The 19,267-nt window shown below is 36.7% G+C and overlaps 1 protein-coding gene across 5 annotated transcripts in view; it reads left to right on the plus strand.

The window, feature by feature from the left end:
• Positions 1–19,267, plus strand: part of UNC13B (unc-13 homolog B) — a 239,625-nt gene that overhangs the window by 60,270 nt on the left and 160,088 nt on the right. For all 5 annotated transcript variants that reach the window (XM_082401357.1, XM_082401353.1, XM_082401355.1 and 2 more), the window contains exons 2-5: positions 4,400–4,429; positions 7,216–7,315; positions 11,534–11,651; positions 12,751–12,874. In XM_082401357.1, the coding sequence (XP_082257483.1) occupies positions 4,400–4,429; positions 7,216–7,315; positions 11,534–11,651; positions 12,751–12,874 (372 nt within the window). The remainder of the gene's footprint in view (positions 1–4,399; positions 4,430–7,215; positions 7,316–11,533; positions 11,652–12,750; positions 12,875–19,267) is intronic.

Below are 19,267 nucleotides of genomic sequence, written 5' to 3' on the forward strand. Positions count from 1 at the left end.
CTTTTGCTATTATAAACATTGCTTCAACTTGTTAACTGGTATAAACTTCTTTCTGTACCTGTGGAATCTATCTATAGAGTAAATTCCTAAGTGTGGGATTGCTGCTAGGAGTTTTGATCTTTGACCAATAAATATAGTCATGTAAACATGACCATAGTTGAGATACAGACAGTTCCATCACCCCAAAATGTTTCCTTGTGTTTCTTTGTACTGCTGTACTTTCTATTATGGTTTTGCTTTTTCTAGCATGTTATATAAATGGAGTCATACAGCATGTAGTCTTGTGTCTAGCTTCTTTCACTTAGCAAAATTTGCTTCTCAGATTCATTTTTTTGTTGTGTGTATCAGTAACTCTTTCATTTGTATTGCTGAGTAGTATACTATTGTATAGATATGCCACAATTTGTTTATCAGGACATTTGGGTTCTTTCTAGGTTTTTGGCTATTATGAATAATGTTCTTATAAACATTCATGTACAAGTATTTATGTGGACATAAATTTTCATTCCTCTGGGGTAAATACTTAGAAGACTAATTGCTGGAATATATGATAAATATGTTTAACTTTGTAAGAAACTTCTAAGCTGTTTCCCAAAATGATTGTTTCATTTTGTATTCTCATCAGCAGTATATGAGAGTTCTAGTTGGTCCACATCCTCATTAACACTTGGTTTTGTCAGATTTGTAAATTTTAGATCATCTAGTGGGTGTATAGTGCTATCTCATTATGTTTTTAATTAACATTTCCTTGATGAATAATGATATTGAGCTTCTTTTCATGTGCTTATTTGCCACCTGTGTATCTTTTTTTGGTGAAGTGTCTGTTCAAATCTTCTGTCCAATTTTAAAAATGTGGGTTCTTTGCTTTCTTAATATTGAGTTTTGAGATTTTTTTTATGGTCCTTTATCAGTCTTATCAGATACATTTTGCAAATATTTCCTCTTGGTCTATAACTTTTTAACAGGGTCTTTTGAGGAATACATGTTTTAACTTCTGAAGAAGTCTAGTTTATCAATTTTTTTCTTTTAAACTTCATGCTTTTTGTATCCAATTTAAGAAATCTTTGCCTAATCACCCAAGGCCGGGAAGATTTTTCTCCTATGTTTTCTTCTAGATGTTTTATAGTTTTAGCTCTTACATTTAGTTCTATTAATGATTCATTTCAAGTTAAATTTTGCATATGGCACGAGGTAAGGATAATATATATTATTTTATTATAATTTATATAATTACATAGTATATTTTATGCTATATTTATATATATATATATTTCTGTTTTATTCCATTGGTCTGTGTCTATTTTTATGCCACTGCCACACTGTCTTTATTACTGTAGCTTTTACAGTAAGTTTTGAATTAGATGAAATTGAAGAATAATTGGGAAGAGAAATTGACACAAGACTAAAAGGGGCAGTCCAGTGGGAGACATACTTTGATTCAATGAAAAGAGATTTTAGACTTCCCTGGTGGCGCAGTGGTTAAGAATCTGCCTGCCAATGCAGGGGACAAGGGTTCAAGCCCTGGTTTGGGAAGATCCCACATGCCGCAGAGCAACTAAGCCCTTGTGCCACAACTACTGAGCCTGTGCTCTAGAGCCCACGAGCCACAACTACTGAGCCCACGTGCCACGACTACTGAAGACCACATGCCCTAGGGCTGCGTGCTGCATCTACTGAGCCCGTGTGCTGCAACTATTGAAGCCTGCGCGCCTGGAGCCCGTGCTCTGCAGCAAGAGAAGCCACCGCAATGAGAAGCCCGTGCACCGCAATGAAGAGTAACCCCCACTCACTGCAACTAGAGAACGCCCGCGCGCAGCAATGAAAACCCAGTGCAGCCAAAAAAAGAGAGAGAGATTTTAGCACTAAGAAAATGGAGAAGGCCTTGTAAAAGGTGCTGGATTACCCATCTCTTGGAAAAACCAGGGCTTGGATGTCAGCTAAGGTGAAGCTTTCAGTTGTAATGCAGGAGAAGGATAATGGCAGATCTGTACTCTGAGTATCCTTTTCAAGCCTTGTGTCTTGGGATTTCCTTTTATCTTTTTTTCCCCCTGTGGCACTTAGGCTTAATCTTCATTGACAGAAAGATAGTTGGTGCTTTCTGGAATTTAGCAGTTTTCCTGCCTGTGTGGTCTTTGAGCTTTCCTAAGAGCTGGCATGTAGGATTCTGCAATTCTTCACTGATGTTTTGGAAACCAAGCTCTTTGCGATCATTTGGATTGGAATTCTCTCTCTCTTTTTTTTTTAAAATTTATTTTATTGAAGTATAGTTGATTTACAATGTTGTGTTAATTTCTGCTGTACAGCAAAGTGATTCAGTTATACGTACATATACATTCTTTTCATATTCTTTTCCATTATGGTTTATCACAAGATATTGAACATAGTTTCCTGTGCTATATAGTAGGACCTTGTTGTTTGTCCGTTCTCTATATAATAGTTTGCTTCTGTTAATTGCAAACTCCCAATTTATCCCCCACACCACCTCCCCCCTTGGCAACCACTAGTCTGTTCTCTATGTCTGTAAGTCTGTTTCTCTTTCATAGATAAGTTCATTAGTGTCATATTTTGGATTCTATATATAAGTGATATCATATGGTATTTGTCTTTCTCTTTCTGACTTCACTTAGTATGATAATCTCTAGGTCCATCCATGTTGCTGCAAATGGCATTATTTCATTTTCTTATGTCTGAGTTGTATATATTAGTTGTATACATATACCACATCTTCTTTATCTGTTCATCTGTCGATGGACATTTGGGTTGCTTCTATGTCTTGGCTATTGTGAATAGTGCTGCTATGAACATATGAGTACATGTTATCTTTTTGAATTATAGTTTTGTCTGGATATATGCCCAGGAGTGGGATTGCTGGATCATATGGCAATTCTATTTTTAGTTTTTTGAGGAGCTTCCATACTGTTTTCCATAGTGGCTGCACCATTACATTCCCATCAACAGTGTAGGAGAGTTTCCTTTTCTCCACACCCTCTCCAGCATTTGTTATTTGTAGACTTTTTAATGATGGCCATTCTGACTGGTGTGAGGTGATACCTCATTGTAGTTTTGATTTGCATTTCTCTAATAACTAGCGATGTTCAGCATCTTTTCATGTGGCTATTGGCTATCTGTATGTCTTCTTTGGAGACACATCTCTTTAGGTCTTCTGCCCATATTTTGATTGTGTTGTTTGTTTTTTTGTAACTGAGTTGTATGAGCTGTTTGTATATTTTGGAAATTAAACCCTTGTCGGTCATATTATTTGCAAATATTTTCTCCCAGTCTGCAGGTTGTCTTTTCATTTTATTTATGGTTTCTTTCGCCATTTTGATTACTGTAGCTTTGTAATATTGTCTGAAGTCTGGGAGGGTTATGCCTCCTGCTTTGTTCTTTTTCCTCAGTATTGCTTTGGCATTTCTGGGTCTTTTGTGATTCCATATAAATTTTAGGATTATTTGTTCTAGTTCTGTGAAAAAGGTCATGGGTAACTTGATAGGGATTGCATTAAATCTGTAGATTGTTTTGGGTAGTATGGCCATTTTAACAATATTAATTCTTCCAATCCAAAAGCATGGAATAGCTTCCCATTTCTTTAAATCTTCTTCAATTTCCTTTTTCAGTGTTTTATAGTTCTTGGTGTATAAGTCTTTCACCTCCTTGGTGAGGTTTATTCTTAAGTATTTTTTGATGTGATTTTAAAAGGGGTTGTTTTTTTACTTTCCCTTTCTGATATTTCATTGTTAGTGTAAAGAAATGCAACCAATTTCTGTATGTTAATCTTGTATCCTGCTACCCTGCTGAATTCATTTATCAGTTCTAGTAGTTTTTGTGTGGAGTCTTTAGGGTTTTCAGTACATATTTAGTATCATGTCATCTGCATATAATGACAATTTTACCTCTTCTCTTCCAGTTTGGATACCTTTTATTTGGACAGGAACTCTTCTTGATATCTGCTTATTCCCAGAAAGAAGTTACTTCTCACTCTTGTTTAAAACCTGTTGTCCAGATCTGGCCTGTTAAGGTCTTCTTTTGGCATGAGTGGAATGAGGGAGTTCCTATGATGGGTTTTAAATAAGGAACATAAATAATTTAAACCTTAGAAAGTTATCTGACATGAAATTGGGTGCCGTAGGAGTAATTTAGTTCCCTCTACCTCTTTGTCAGGAAGCTGTAAGAGATTTCTGCATGGAGTATGAGATTAGATTGGATGACTTTTAAGGGCCCTTCTAACTCTCTGCATTCAAGCTTTGATCAGAAGTCCCAGCTTCTTTTCTCTAATGACTTAGACTTAAAAATCTAGTCCTAACTCTAGTCTTGGCACATAGTAGTTACTCAATAAATGCTGGTTAAATAAATTAATTTGCAAGAATTCTTCACGGTGTCCTCTTTTTCTCTCTTGCAGTTAAAAGAGCCAAATTCCAGGGTTCACCAGGTAAGGCCAGCCTTTAATTATTATGTTCTTCTCCCCATACTTGCTGTGATGTAAAAGCATTCTTTCAAAAAATCATTAATTTCATTTGATTCATTGATTAAATTAGTTAAATTCACTAAGTTCATTAAATTAATTAAAAATCAGTATGGGAAGAGATTGGTCAAGGGGGTACAAAGTTTAAGTTATGCAAAATGAATTATTTCTGGAGAGCTAATGTACAACAATGTGTCTATGGTTAACAAGTATTGTATACTTGAAATTTGCTAAGAGGGTAGATCTTAAGTGTTCTCAACACACACACACACACACACACACACACACACACTCACACACAGAAAATGCTAATTATGAGGTGGTGAGGAATGTGAATTAGCTTGATTGTGGTGATTATTTCACATTGTATACATATATAAAATCATCAAGTTGTACACCTTAAATATATACAATTTTTAATTGCCAATTACACTTCAAAAAGTTGAAAAAAAACAGTGCTATCGTAAAACATCAAAGAAATCTATATCAATCTGGTGAAAAGTTAGTCTCCTTACCTCTTGGCCAACTCAATTCTGCTTCTCAGAAGTAACTATTTTGAGGCTTTTATATACCTTTTCAGAATTTTACTCTGTATGTGCATGTATACACTAATGGATCAGCTACACATGTCTTTGCGCAACCTGCTTTTTTTCCAACAACATATCATGAAAGTCTTTTCTTGTGTATATGTGTGTATACATATATCTGGTTCTTTCTTTCAAAGTGTTGTACACACACTGCTATATTTAAAACAGATAACCAACAAGAACCTACTGTAAAAAAAAAAGTATACAGAATTTTGTTGTACCCTAGGTCCCTTATTGAATATTCAGGTCATTTCAATTTTTTTGCTATTATAAGCAATAAATGTTCTTGTGCATTTATCATTGCCTGCTTTTGAAAATGTATCTGTATGCTAGAATCTAGAAGTAGAGAATTGTTGGGCCAAAGTATGTATTTTAAACATATTTGGTAGCTGCTGCCAAATTTCATTTCTGAAAAATTTTGCTAGCTTATAGTCAGACCAAAAGTATATGGGTGTCTGTTTTCCCAAATCCTTATCAATATTAGATAATATGAAACTTTTTAATCTTTGCTCATCTGAAGGTGAAAATGGTATCTCCTTATTTTAATACACATTTTCTTAACTGAATGTCAAGTTAGTTATAAAGACTTACTCTAGTTCCTTCTGGGGGCAAAAGGAGGGTACTGTGGATTATGGGGGAAAAAACACGATTGGGAACCCAAGAAAATCTGAAATACCAAATCTGGGTGCAACAGGAACTAAAGTAGTTTCTGGGCCTACTGCTCTCTCCAGTGGCTGTGGGTTAGGGCTTCTCTTCTTTCTGAGAAGCTTTTCTGCTCCCCTTTCTCTTCCAGCAGGCTTTTTATGCTTACCTGTCTTGCACACACCCCATAGTGGCTGCTCCAATAGAATTTATATGCCTCTCCTTCAAGCTTCAGCACCAATCAATTGTTACTATTTCTTTGTTTTCCCTACTGAAAATCTTTTGAGAGGGAATCATATTGGTCTCAGATTTTGGTCAGCTTATGAATTGGCTGGCTGCTTTTGGGTGGCATCTCCTTTTGGTCTGGTCAGCTATGGTTGGATATGGGGAATGGAGTACAAAATCCTATGATAGAAAACAGCTTAGGGGTATACTGCATTGCTACTACCAAATATGTATGGGAATTCCCTCATGTGGGTGGGCTTGTATCCTCATATATCTTTGGTATAATTGTAGACTAATTGTAGGTATAAGACTACATAGTTTTTTATGATACTTAAGAGAAAGATTTACCTTCTGCTAGAAGTGCATGACAGTGCCCATTTTCTCACACCTCTAACATAGGTAATTGTTTTAAGTAATCTTTGGCAATTTGATGAGTCAAAAATGATAGTCTTTTTTTCATTTTATAAAATTATGATTAACTTCTTACATAGAGAAGTGAACTCTCAATTCAGTGTCCCTCATCATGGCTGATACAAAGGAAGTAACAAAATGTGCTGTGTTAAGTCTTAGGTCAGATTTCTGAGTTTTGAGATCCAGGCCACCTACCTTTGTTTGGTACTCAATTTATACTCTCAGGTTAGAGAATTTCCTTTTTCCAACTCTGTGATAATATTTTTTTTTTTAATGTAAGTTGTGCTTTAGGCCAGGGTGAATAGATCAAGCTTGAAATCCATTTCCTTTATGAGGATTTTTCCTCAATTCTTGTCACTGTAAACAAATAGAGGTAACTCCTTCCTCTTCTGCCTTCCTTTAGTACTTTTTCTCTTTCTCTGTGGTACTTATTTCTTTATACATTTTATTAATTTGCATATCTTATCTTTCCTGTAAGATCAATTAGATTATTATTTTTTCAAACTGCAGATGGTCTATAAAGTCAATTTAGTTAGTTATGATTAATATTTTAAAAATTAGAGTAAAAATATCAATGTATCACATCTTGCATTTCATAAAGCTTTTGTTTTTGTTTATATGTGTGTGTATGTGTATCTACTGGTCAAATATAAAATATAGTCCTTAAATTTGAAAAACACTATTGTAGATTATGCTTTTGAGAATAGTGTGTGTTTTCTAATTTTTCTGTACCTCTCTGCTTAGAATGATGCTACATTGTACAATATATAATTCCATTTTTTCTTACATATACTATAATTTGGACATTACTTAATTCCAAGGACTTTGTGAGACTGGATAACCATCTGAGCACTAAGTATTATATCTTTGTTTTGCATTTTTTCAAAGACAAATTTAACACATATGTGACCCTGAAAGTGCAAAATATGAAGAGCACAACTGTAGCAGTCCGTGGCGATCAACCTTCCTGGGAACAAGATTTTATGTTGTAAGTACTTTGCAGCAGCAGCAGCATGCCTACAATATTTGACAATATTTCCAAGGTAATCACATTGGATTAAACAAGTAGAGGCTGAAGATTTTGTGTATATCTAAGACTTATAAAATATGTTAAATATTTAAAAACACATTTTAATAGCATGTTAAATATTCTTTTTGAAAACTAGAGAGAGGAACAAGTGAGGTGTGTGGTAGGTAAAGTACATCTGCAGTTTTGTTGTCTCCCGATTTGTAATCTATTTTCAGAGGCGAATTATGAATTTGAGTAAATGCTCAGTTTACATGGGTGAAAACACTACCTAGTCAGATTTTCCTAGTGGTCAGAATTAGGTATAGTATAACATATGGAGCATGATATTAAACCTAACTTAATCTTTCTTTGATTCTCAGAAGGCTTCTTGAAGGAATGTGGTTATGCATGTGAGGACTGTGTGTTTCCAAGTCACCTGCTTTGGAAGATGAGGATGTCTGTGCTTATAATCCTTTTGCTTTATGGAGTAAAATGTTCTACCTTCATCTAATTAATAAAAATGAGTAAATATTAGTAGAAGTGCTTGCATATGACACAAAATTTAGTATATTATGATTGTAAGCTCTGGCTTCAAAAACTTGCTATTTCCTTTTTTCCTCTTAAATTTCAACAATTTTTTTTTTCTGCTCTAGGAAAGGGAAGAAAAATGTACAATATCATTTTGAAGGGCTGACCAAATCACTTAGCTTCTCTGAGTGTCAGTTTCCTTATCTGTAAAGGTCTACTCTCGCTTACAAGGTTATGCTTATTTTTTGGGAAGGTGGGCACAAGGGGGTCAACCAAGAAAATGTATTAAAATTGCAGTGAAATTTGTGATTGAAGTGACATTGCTTTGCGAGTTTTATAGTCCATCTCAGACACAGGATGACTCTTTTTATGGGGAAACATTCCAATCCTCTGGGCTTTTAATATATTGCTGCTTATAGTACCATTTAGGAAACTTTATTATAATAGTTAAAGGTTAAGATTATGAGGGTTTGGGCTAAGACAGTAACAGAAGGATAGATAGAAAAGGATGGATAGAAGCTGTTAAGGAGGTAGAACCAAGACTTGTCTTGGATGATTGGGTGAGTGGTGTGCTACTCATTAGGATAGGAGATAATAATATATCAGTTATGGACAAGCTTATATTTGAAGTTCTTATAGGACAGGTAAGAAGAAAGTTATGGAAGATAAGTTAGAAACTTGAACCTGGTACTCATGGAAGCCTGGGTTGGAGAAATATTTTGGTCAGTTGAAGCCATAGGCATAGACGAGAAAGCTTAGGAAGAGTGTGTTGGGTGAGAAAAGGGCCTGGGGTAGAGCCTGGAGAGCATCAGCATTTAAAGAGGGGACAAAGAGGACTAGGAAGGAGTGAACAGAGAGCAAGAAGGAGAAACGAGATAGTAGTGTCCTGGAAGCTGAAGAACTGGGGCTTCAAGAAGAGGCTAGTGGTGTCAAATTTCTCACTGGTTGCCTCTCTCTCAAGATTATGAACCTCATTTCTTCCTATCTGTTATATTGACATCAGAGTGAGACCCATTTGTTTCTTTCTTCACTCGTGTAAAGTCAAGTATGAACAGTTTTTTCAAGTCTCTTCCCTGTTAGCCATACCACAGTTCTGGCTGTGGTATATAAACTTAGCAATCCTGCTTTCTTTTGATTTCCAGTTGGCTCTAATAATCACTCGCTGTTATAACTGTTCCCAGCATGTGAAACATATCAATCTTCTGCAGTATCTGATCAAATAAAGCATATAAAGCATAGTAGCTTTATTTTTACTTATTTTCCAATTTCCCATAGCACTTACTCTTTCAACCCTACTGTGATATGTGTGACTTTTCTTCTGTCTCCCACCTTGAGATGCTGTGTGAATTTTGTCCTCTCCTTCTACACACAGGTTTTATTAGCTACATTATCCACCTTACTGCTCCTATTCCTTATTCCTCGTATCCTGCTCTTCTGTCACTGGTAACTCCATTGCTGGTCACTTGTTCCCCTTTCTCCTTTTTTTTTCTCCCTAATGTATTATGTGGTAGCATCTAATATTCATTTTGGTACTTCTCATTTATCTTTAGTATTTCTTTGTCTTATTTCCAGGACTAGATTTTTCATTTCTTTTTTTTTTTTTTTTTAACAGATTATTTTTTAAATTTATTTATTTATTTATTTTTGGCTGTGTTGGGTCTTCGTTTCTGTGCGAGGGCTTTCTCTAGTTATGGCAAGCGGGGGCCACTCTTCATCGCGGTGCGTGGGCCTCTCACTATCGCGGCCTCTCTTGTTGCGGAGCACAGGCTCCAGACGCGCAGGCTCAGTAATCGTGGCTCACGGGCCCAGTTGCTCCGCGGCATGCGGGATCTTCCCAGACCAGGGCTCGAACCCGTGTACCCTGCATTGACAGGCAGACTCTCAACAACTGCGCCACCAGGGAAGCCCAATTGTTCATTTCTTAAGGGCAAGGAGGGCATCTTCACTTACTGTGAATTTGCCTAGCTCAGAATCTTATATCCATGTGTGCACATATACTGTCGATTGAGTTAACAGAACAGAAACTTCCCCAGAGCTCTGGGGATGAGGCATAAACAGAGCTCTCAGACTTCTCTTAGTTGGACCATCTGAGCAGATGTAGATAAGAGACTTCTCACAGAAGATATCCTCATTGTTAGGGCTTTATTCCCCAGAGTTCCCTGAAGAACAGATTTTCTTCTTTATCTGTCCAAGTCAAGCTGTAAAGACCTCTGGCTATTTCTTTTAGCTATTGGCTTGAGAGGCTATTTAGGACTTGCTTTGGGAATATTGTATATATATCCCCAAGCAATTTTTCTTTTCCAGATTCAAAAGATTTGGGGCTGTTACATATATTTTTCCAAGGCTAATCAATTAATTAGGCTGAAAGAAACTGTGTGCCAAAAGCTCAGTTTCCCCACTGTGAATGCCCTAACATAGTGGCTGGGTTTAGTCACCTACTTTTTGGTTTTGAACAGCTCTCCAGATAGCTTGGAAGTTTTTAGAGATAGGAGCTAGGTCCTATATTGTCTGTCTTCCCCAATGTACCAAGCCATATGAATTGTACATGTCAGGGAACATAAATGAAAAAAATGAACTCAGTACTTTTCTATTTTGCTGTATTTATGTAAAAGGGGCAAATTTGCTTTGCTTCACTTGTTTTCAACACACTTGTATGAATTTTACGGCTATAAGGCCACATCCCAAACTAGTGAATCTGAGAACATGTATCTTAATAGTACAACAGGGAAGCCAAGCTATCTCTAAAGCACAAACTTGAAACTTCTACATGTGATTAATAGCTGTTGTTTTCCTGAGAATACCTTTCTGCTTTTCCTGCTGGAATTGGCCTTTTCTCATCTTTCTTACATTTCCCCTCAAATAACCTTGTGTTTCCATAAGAGCTTTCTGGAGAATGTTTTTAGCATTAACATAAGTGTTTGCTTGTTTCACCTTAAGTCCATAATTATTTTTGAGTTAGCCCCTCCAAGCTGATATTCTTCCATGTATGACACTGCTTTTGGTTAGTGGTCACCTGGCTCTCTGGAATAATTTCTTTTTAAATAACTTTTCCTTGTTATTATTACAGGAAAATCATTGTGTTGATCATTATCCTGTGATCATTTTGTTTATAAATGACAGTACCTGCTTTAACTGATAATGAACTAGCACACTCCAGCGTCCCTCACCTGCCTCTGACCACATGTTCCCATCAAACTTAGATCTTCTCATGGCCCCTTTTACTTTTGCTTGGATTCCCTTTCATATTTGTTATAAAGAAGCCTTGCTTTTTCCCCATAGTTCCCTGTATCCAGAGATATAAGTTGGAGGCAGTGCTAGTATTACAATAAAACATATAAAACTGTTGCTTAAGTTTGGAGATTGTAGGCAGACACTCCTGGCAGTAATGCCCTCATTGCTTGGCTTCATTGTTCTTGTGAAACTGTATTAGTCTAACCATGATTGTAGCTCCAAAGGAGAGGGAACAGACTGACAGAGGCATTTTTCTGTGCATACCCTACATAGGTTTCTAGGAACCTAAAGAGTGGTTGCAGCATCAGGGACATTTTGATTTTTCCCTGATGACAGGATCCTGATCAGGACATACTCAAGGTTTAGCAAAACAGGAGATGTAGATGTTTCTTTCATATTACCTGGTTTTCTAAAAAAGGGCTTTCTTCTTTCCTTCAGTGAGATTAGTCGCCTGGACCTGGGTCTAAGTGTGGAAGTATGGAACAAAGGACTGATCTGGGACACCATGGTGGGGACTGTGTGGATTGCACTGAAGACTATTCGTCAGTCAGATGAGGTCAGTCAGTGCATTGCCCATTTGGAGGTAGGGTTCTAGCCCTTGCTTCTCCGCATCCTAGCTCCATTCAGCTAATGTTCATCCATATAGCTCAGATTTCTCTGCCCCCTTTCTAATTAGAGGACATAAAACCAGCTTATTCCTAATGTCACCCAGAGGTTCAGGGGATTTTATTTAAGTCTGGCCTTCCCTCTGCCCTGTGACTGAACTCAGAGGTACCAGAGTACCTATTTAGCCTTATAAGGTAGATAGCCCCTTCTGAGTGCTCTGTGTGTGTGTGGTGGTGGTGGGGTGGGTGGGATCAGCAGGGTGAAGGAGGGGAGTGTGAGGGAGGGGGAGAGAGGGGTGGGGGGAGAGGAAGAGAGAGAGAGAGTGTGTGTGTGTGTGTGTGTGTGAGAGAGAGGGAGAGAGAGAGAGATCTAGGATACCTGTGGCTTCTGCATTCCCTCTAAGACACTGTTCTGAAAGGAGTCCCATTAAACTTCCTCAGCCAGCTCTTTGAGTCACCTATCCCAGGGACCTGATTTCAGTCTTCCTTCTTCCACATATAACCTTAACAGAGTTTAAGGAACTACAGGCTTGGCAATTGGTATTCACACTTGTCTTAATACACTATTTTCAAGACTGAATTTCCACTCCACTTTACCAGATTAGAACATAACTCAGCATCATTTCCCTATGACACTCACTTTGAATATTTTCACTGTGGTCCCAGTTCAGGTCAACTTAACTAGCAATGTTACTAGCTCTTTAATGATTAGAAATAGTGACACATTAAGTGACATAGTCATTAAGAATTGTACAGATTAAATATTGATCCATGGAGATGCTTTGTTTTTGAGTTTAGCGCTCTGGAAATTCTATCCTCGGTGGGCTGGCAGAAAGCTGAGCACAGTGAAAGCTGCTCTCCCACCAAAGAGGGAGAACAGAAGCCACATACAGCAGAGGCTGGTGGTGACTCTGATGTGTTTGCCTCATTAGGATATGTGAATGGTCCTCAGAAGCTCTCTGACAACAAAAATGAGAGAAAAAGACCTGGCCTTTTAACCAAGAGGGTAATCATGAAAGAGTGAAGTTTAATCTTAGATCTCTTTTCTAGGAAGGGCCTGGGGAATGGTCCACATTGGAGGCAGAGACATTAATGAAAGATGATGAGATCTGTGGAACTAAAAACCCAACTCCCCATAAAATTTTGCTGGATACAAGATTTGAGTTGCCTTTTGGTGAGTCTGATTAGATTTAAAAAACCATTTAATACTTTTTACCACATTGTTTGAAATTGTTTGTTAGTTGTTTTCTTACTGTGCCTTTTGTCAGCCATCTCCTTTCAGGGCATTCTGTCTTCCACTCCATTCCCTATAACACCTAGCTCAGGAATGTGCAAAGTAGACTCTAGAATGGTGCTCATTAAAGAATCCACACTGAAAGCATTCTTTTCAAGTCATTTAGTTTCTTATAACTGTTTATTATAATAAAATACCTGCTTGTCAGAGTATCAGTGATTTATTCTTTTGATAATATTTTAACATTTATTGCCTTGAAGTGAATATATACCTTGTGATTTGTCAATTTAAGCATTGAAGTAGCACTAATAAATAGAATAGTAATTTACAAAGTAATTTTAAAAATCACACAAAAAGGGCTTCCCTGGTGGCTCAGTGGTTAAGAATCCACTTGCCAATGCAGGGGACAGGGTTCTAGCCCTGGTCCGGGAAGATCCCACGTGCTGTGGAGCAACTAAGCCCGTGCGCTGCAACTACTGAGCCTGTGCTCTAGAGCCCACGAGCCACAACTACTGAAGCCCGGGCGCCTAGAGCCTGTACTCCGCAACAAGAGAAGCCACTGCAATGAGTAGCCCATGCACCGCAACGAAGAGGAGCCCCGGCTCAACACAACTAGAGAAAGCCGATGCAGCAGTGAAGACCCAACGCAGCCAAAAAAAAGAAAAAAGAAAAAAAATCACACAAAAATACATGTTCCTTATAAAAATTCAAATAGCATGGAAATGTACCTGGATAAAAAGTTAAGTTTCTCTTCCTACTTCTTTTGACCTCCTTTGCATTCCCCAGAAATAAACCACTGTTAACTTTCTTGTGTCTTGGTTTAGGCACAAGAAATTTCTTCTCTAGAAATTTATTTTGACAAAATTTGGGTCATACTCTATGTACTATATATGGTGATAGTATTGTATAAACTAAAGCATATTATCTTGGCCATCATTTCATGTTATACTTTAAGATCTATCTTGCTGATCTCAACAGCTGCTTTATATCATAAGTTATCTAAGCAATCCTTTTTTTTTGCAATCCTTTATTGATTGACATGTAGGTTGTTTCCAGTTTTTTTTGATATACCGCTGTAATGAACAGCTTTATCTATGCCCATTTATGAATCTAGGATAAATTCCTTAAAGTAGAATTTAAAGAATAGGTCAAATCTACAAACAATAAATAATGGAGAGGGTGTGGAGAAAAGGGAACCTTCCTACACTGTTGATGGGAAACAAAATTGGTACAGCCACTATGGAGAACAATATGGAGGTTCCATAAAAAACTAAAAATAGAACTACCCTATGGCCCACCAATCCCACTACTGGTCATATACCTGGAGAAAACCATAATTCAAAACGACACATGCACCCCAATGTTCATTGCAGCACTATTTACAATAGCCAGGACATGGAAGCAACCTAAATATCCATCAATAGAGGAATGGATAAAGAAGATGTGGTACATGTATACAATGGAATATTACTCAGCCATAAAAAGGAACGAAATTGGGTCATTTGTAGAGATGTGGATGGACCTAGAGAGTGTCATATGGAGTGAAGTAAGTCAGAAAGAAAGAGAAAAACAAATATCGTATATTAATGCGTATATGTGGAATCTAGAAAAACGGTATAGATGATCTTATTTGCAAAGCAGAAATAGAGACACAGACGTAGAGAACAAACAGTATGGATACCAAGGCAGAAAGCAGGGCAGGTGGGAGGAATTGGGAGATTGGGATTGACATATATACACTACTGATACTATGTGTAAGAGATAGCTAATGAGAACATACTGCGTAAAGCACAGGGAAGTCTACTCTGGGGACCTAAAAGGAAGGAAATCCAAAAAAGAGGGGATATATGTATATGTATAGCTGATTCATTTTGCTGTACAGTAGAAGCTAACACAACATTGTAAATCAACTATACTCCAATAAAAATTAATTAAAGAATAGGTCAAAAGGTATGTGCATCGTTACTCTTCCTAGTACTGCCAAGTTGCTTGTGTTAAAAAAAAAAAAGATTGTACCAGTTTATATTTCTACCAACTATGTCTCAGGTGTCTCTTTTCTGCATATCTTTGCCAACATTTTGTAATTTCCCAATTTTTAAATGTTGATATCTTGTTTAATTTAATTTAACTTTATACAGTTTTAATTTTGACTGTTTACTGATATTCATGTATACTATTGTTGTTGCTGCTGTCTTATGATTTCAATTTATTTATATGTTGTACCTTATGGTGATTTGAGCAAAAATGGCATGATTTTCCAGTAAGCTCAGAAATAACTAAACTCAGAGCAACTATTACTTCAGAAAAATAGAAAAGAAGACTTTCTTGTGTGTCTGTAGGCCAAGTTGCAGGTGAAGAGAAAAGTAATTGGAGTTCTTGCTTGTGGCTTAGTTGCTTGTATTCTTAATGCTGTGTTCTCAGCTGTACTAGTCTGGAATGGAGTTTCTGTCTTGTTGAATTGGGAGGAGGGTGGGTGGGGATGGGTCTTGGTTCAAATACAACAGAAATTGGCTATTCTTAAAGTTGTAGTAGATTTTCTTGAATATGTGTTTCTTAGGACCATTTCTAGAGACTTTAAATGGTATTTTTTTAAAGTATATTCTCTAGGAAGTAGATCTGTGGAGCTCCTCACACTGCCATGCTGGAAGTTGGTCAGTCGACTCCCCGTTGCATTTTAAGTAAACATTCCTCTCTTTCAAAACTGCATCACTTGTTTTGTGTCATAGGGAGTAGTATACATTTCTATTTAGATTTTGTTTCATAAGGGCACTTGCATAGTTTATTTTGGTATCTCTAGTGTTTTCTTGGCACGTAATAGGCACCTAATAAATTTTTTTTTTGAATAAACGTTAAGGTAAACTCTCAGATAAGTGTCTTTGTGAGTTAATGTGAGTGTGCTAATAAGCTTTTGTCTCTATGATAACCATGTTTGGGATATAGTTTTTGAAAACTTAAAGGGTCCTTCTTAAGGAAGATTTTGGCTTGCAGCATGCCATATTTCAGCAAAGGAATTTTCCTTTGGATAATTAAGAAACCTCTGAAATATTCTATTAAATTTTATACCATCATCTTTTAAAATTAGTAACTTTTAATTTTTTAAATTATGTTGTAAGTTCAGAAAATACAGGTGTGCAAAAGGACAAAGATTTCTTGTGATCTCACCTACTAGAGATGTTTTTTATGTTATGTTTCTTTTAGTTTTTTTAATACACATATACAGTTTTTGCTATAAAATGGCACTGTATATATTACATTTTAATGTGTTTTATTTACCAATAGCATAATTATAATATAAATGTTACATAAAATGTGTTTCAGTGGTTGATTTTATTTTATTGTATGAATGCACAATAATAATAAAAATAACATTTGTTGACCAGTAACTGTGTGCAGTGGGTATATCACGAAGCATTTACAAATGTTACCTCATTTAATCCTCACTTCAATCCTTTGAGGTAGACCCAAATATTATTTCCATTTTAGAGATGAGGAAACAGAGGCAGAAAGTATTTAAATCTTTTGCCTAAGGTCATTTAGATAGTAAGTGGTAAAGCCAGCATTGAAACTCGGATGATTTGGCTCCAGAGCCTGGGCTTTTAATTTAAACTGTAATATATTTAACCGCTCCTCTTGTTGGGTACTTAGATTGTTCAAAGTTTGTACTATTATAAATAGTACTGCAATAAACATCCTTGTAGCTCTGTATTTTTCTCCTTAAAGCTATTTTGAGGGGTGAGGCAGTAATACATGCACAATGGTTTAAAAAGTTACTCAGGGAAAATTAGGTCTCCCTCACAAATCAGTTATCTTTCTTTCTTATAGGCTACCACAATTAATACTTTCTTGTATATCTTTCCAGGGGCAGTCTTTGAATCTATAAGCATATATGTAGACCCCCAACACCTATTAAAAACAAATAGTAGCATATTCTAACACATTCACTGTCCCTTGCTGTTTTCTACTTAACAATGTATCTTGCTGAATTTGTTCTACATCAGAACTTATAGACTGCAGCAGAGCAGCTCTTCCTCCCCTCTCACTTCTTTTCAACAAGTGCAAAGTAAACCATTTTATGGCTGAGGAGTGCTGTACAAATTAGGTAGTAAATTACTTGAAGGTTTTATTATAAGACTTTGAAATATTGCCACTGAATGCTGAAGAGCGGTTTGAGGGGAAGGAGGTGAAATTTTGGATAGGAGGGACAAAGGAGAAAGGACTGTATTTGATTCCTTCATGTGGACTACTAAAAAGTGTACCTGTTTAAATGTCACCAAAGTTGACCTGATCCATATTTTGTCTCAGTGTTTCTCTTTTGTGCTGAATATATGGGTATGTTTGATTTTTTAATTTTAATTTTAATTTTATTTATTTCTTTTTGGCTGCGTTGGGTCTTCATTGCTGCGCGCGGGCTTTCTCTACTTGCAACGAGCGGGAGCTACTCTTCCTTGCGGTGTGCGGGCTTCTCATTGCGGTGGCTTTGCTTGTTGCGAAGCAGAGGCTCTAGGCGTGCGGGCTTCAGTAGTTGTGGCACGTGGGCTCAGTAGTTGTGGTGCACGGGCTCTAGAGCGCAGGCTCAGTAGTTGTGGCGCACAGGCTTAGTTGTTCCGCGGCATGTGGGATCTTCCCGGACCAGGGCTCGAACCCGAGTCCCCTGCACTGGCAGGTGGATTCTTAACCACTGCGCCACCAGGGAAGCCCACATTTGATGTTTTTAAAAGATGTTTCATTTTTTTGGAAGTTGTTATAGTCCATCTTAAATATATACAATGAGGGTATGTGTACCATTTTTCTTTACTCTTTTTTTTATTGTGGTAAAATACATGTAACCCAAAATTAACTATCTCAGCCATTTAAAATATACAATTCAGTGGTATGAATACATTCATAACGCTGTGCTACCATCACCATTATTCATATCCATAGCTCTTTTCATCTTGCAAAACTGAAACTCTATACCCATTAAACAATAACTCCCCATTCCCCTCTGCCCCCAGCCCCTGGCAACCACCATTCTACTTTCTATCTCTGATTTTGACTACTCTAAGTACCTCATATAATTGGAATCATACAGTATTTGTTTTTTTGTGACTGGCTTATTTCACTTAGCATAATATCCTCAAGGTTCATCTATGCTGTAGCATATGTCAAAATTTCCTCCCTTTTTAAGACTGAATAATATTCCCTAGTATGTATATATCACATTTTGCCTATCTATTCAGTCATTGATGGACATTTAGGTTGCTTCCACATTTTAGCTATTATGAATAATGCTGTGAACATGGGTATGCAAATATTTCTTTGAGATTCTGCTTTCAGTTCTTTTGGGTACATACCCAGAAGTGGAATTTCTGGATCATATGGTAATTCTATTTTTAATTTTTTGAAGAATCGCCATGCTGTTCTCCATAGTAGCTGTACCATTTTACACTACCACCAACAGTGTACAAGGGTTCCAATTTCTCCACATCCTCACCAACACTTGTTATTTTGTTTTTTGGGGTTTTTTCCCCCTGTTTTTTTGATAGTAGCCATCCCAATGAGTGTGCAGTGGTATGTCATTGTAGTTTCCCTAATGATTGAGCATCTTTTTATGTGCTTTATGGCTATTTTTATATCTTCTTTGGAGAAACGTCTATCAAGTCCTTTGCCCATTTTTGAATTGGGTTTTTGTTACTGTTGAGTTTTAGGAGTTCTTTATATATTCTGGGGATTAATCCCTTATCAGATATATGATTTGCAAATATTTTCTCCTATTCTGTGTGTTACCTTTTCATTCTGTTGATACTGTCTTTTGATGCAGAAAAGTTTTTAATTTTAATGAAGTCTAATTTGTCTATTTTTTGTTGTTGTTGCCTGTGCCTTTGGTGTCCTATCCAAGAAATCACTGCTAAATCCAGTGTTGGGCAGTTTTGGCCCTATGTTTTTTTCTAAGAGTTTTCTAGTTTTGGGTCTTGCATTTAGGTTTTGATCCATTTTGACTTAATTTTTCTATATGATGTTAAATAAGGGTCCACCTTCATTTTGTGCATGTAGGTACTCAGTTATCCTAGCACCTTTTCTTTCTTTTTCTTAAATTAATTTTTATTGGAGTATAGTTGATTTACAATGTTGTGTTAGTTTCTGCTGTACAGCAAAGTGAATCAGTTATACATATACATATATCCACTCTTTTTTAGATTCTTTTCCCATATAGGTCATTACAGATTATTGAGTAGCGTTCCCTGTGCTATATAGTAGGTCCTTATTAGTTATCTATTTTATATATATGTCAATCCCAATGTCGCAATTTATCCCTCCCCCCCTTAGTAACCATAGTTTGTTTTCTACAACTGT

This window comes from Balaenoptera borealis (genome assembly GCF_965194805.1).
Source record: "Balaenoptera borealis genome assembly, chromosome: 8".
Lineage (NCBI taxonomy): Eukaryota > Metazoa > Chordata > Mammalia > Artiodactyla > Balaenopteridae > Balaenoptera > Balaenoptera borealis.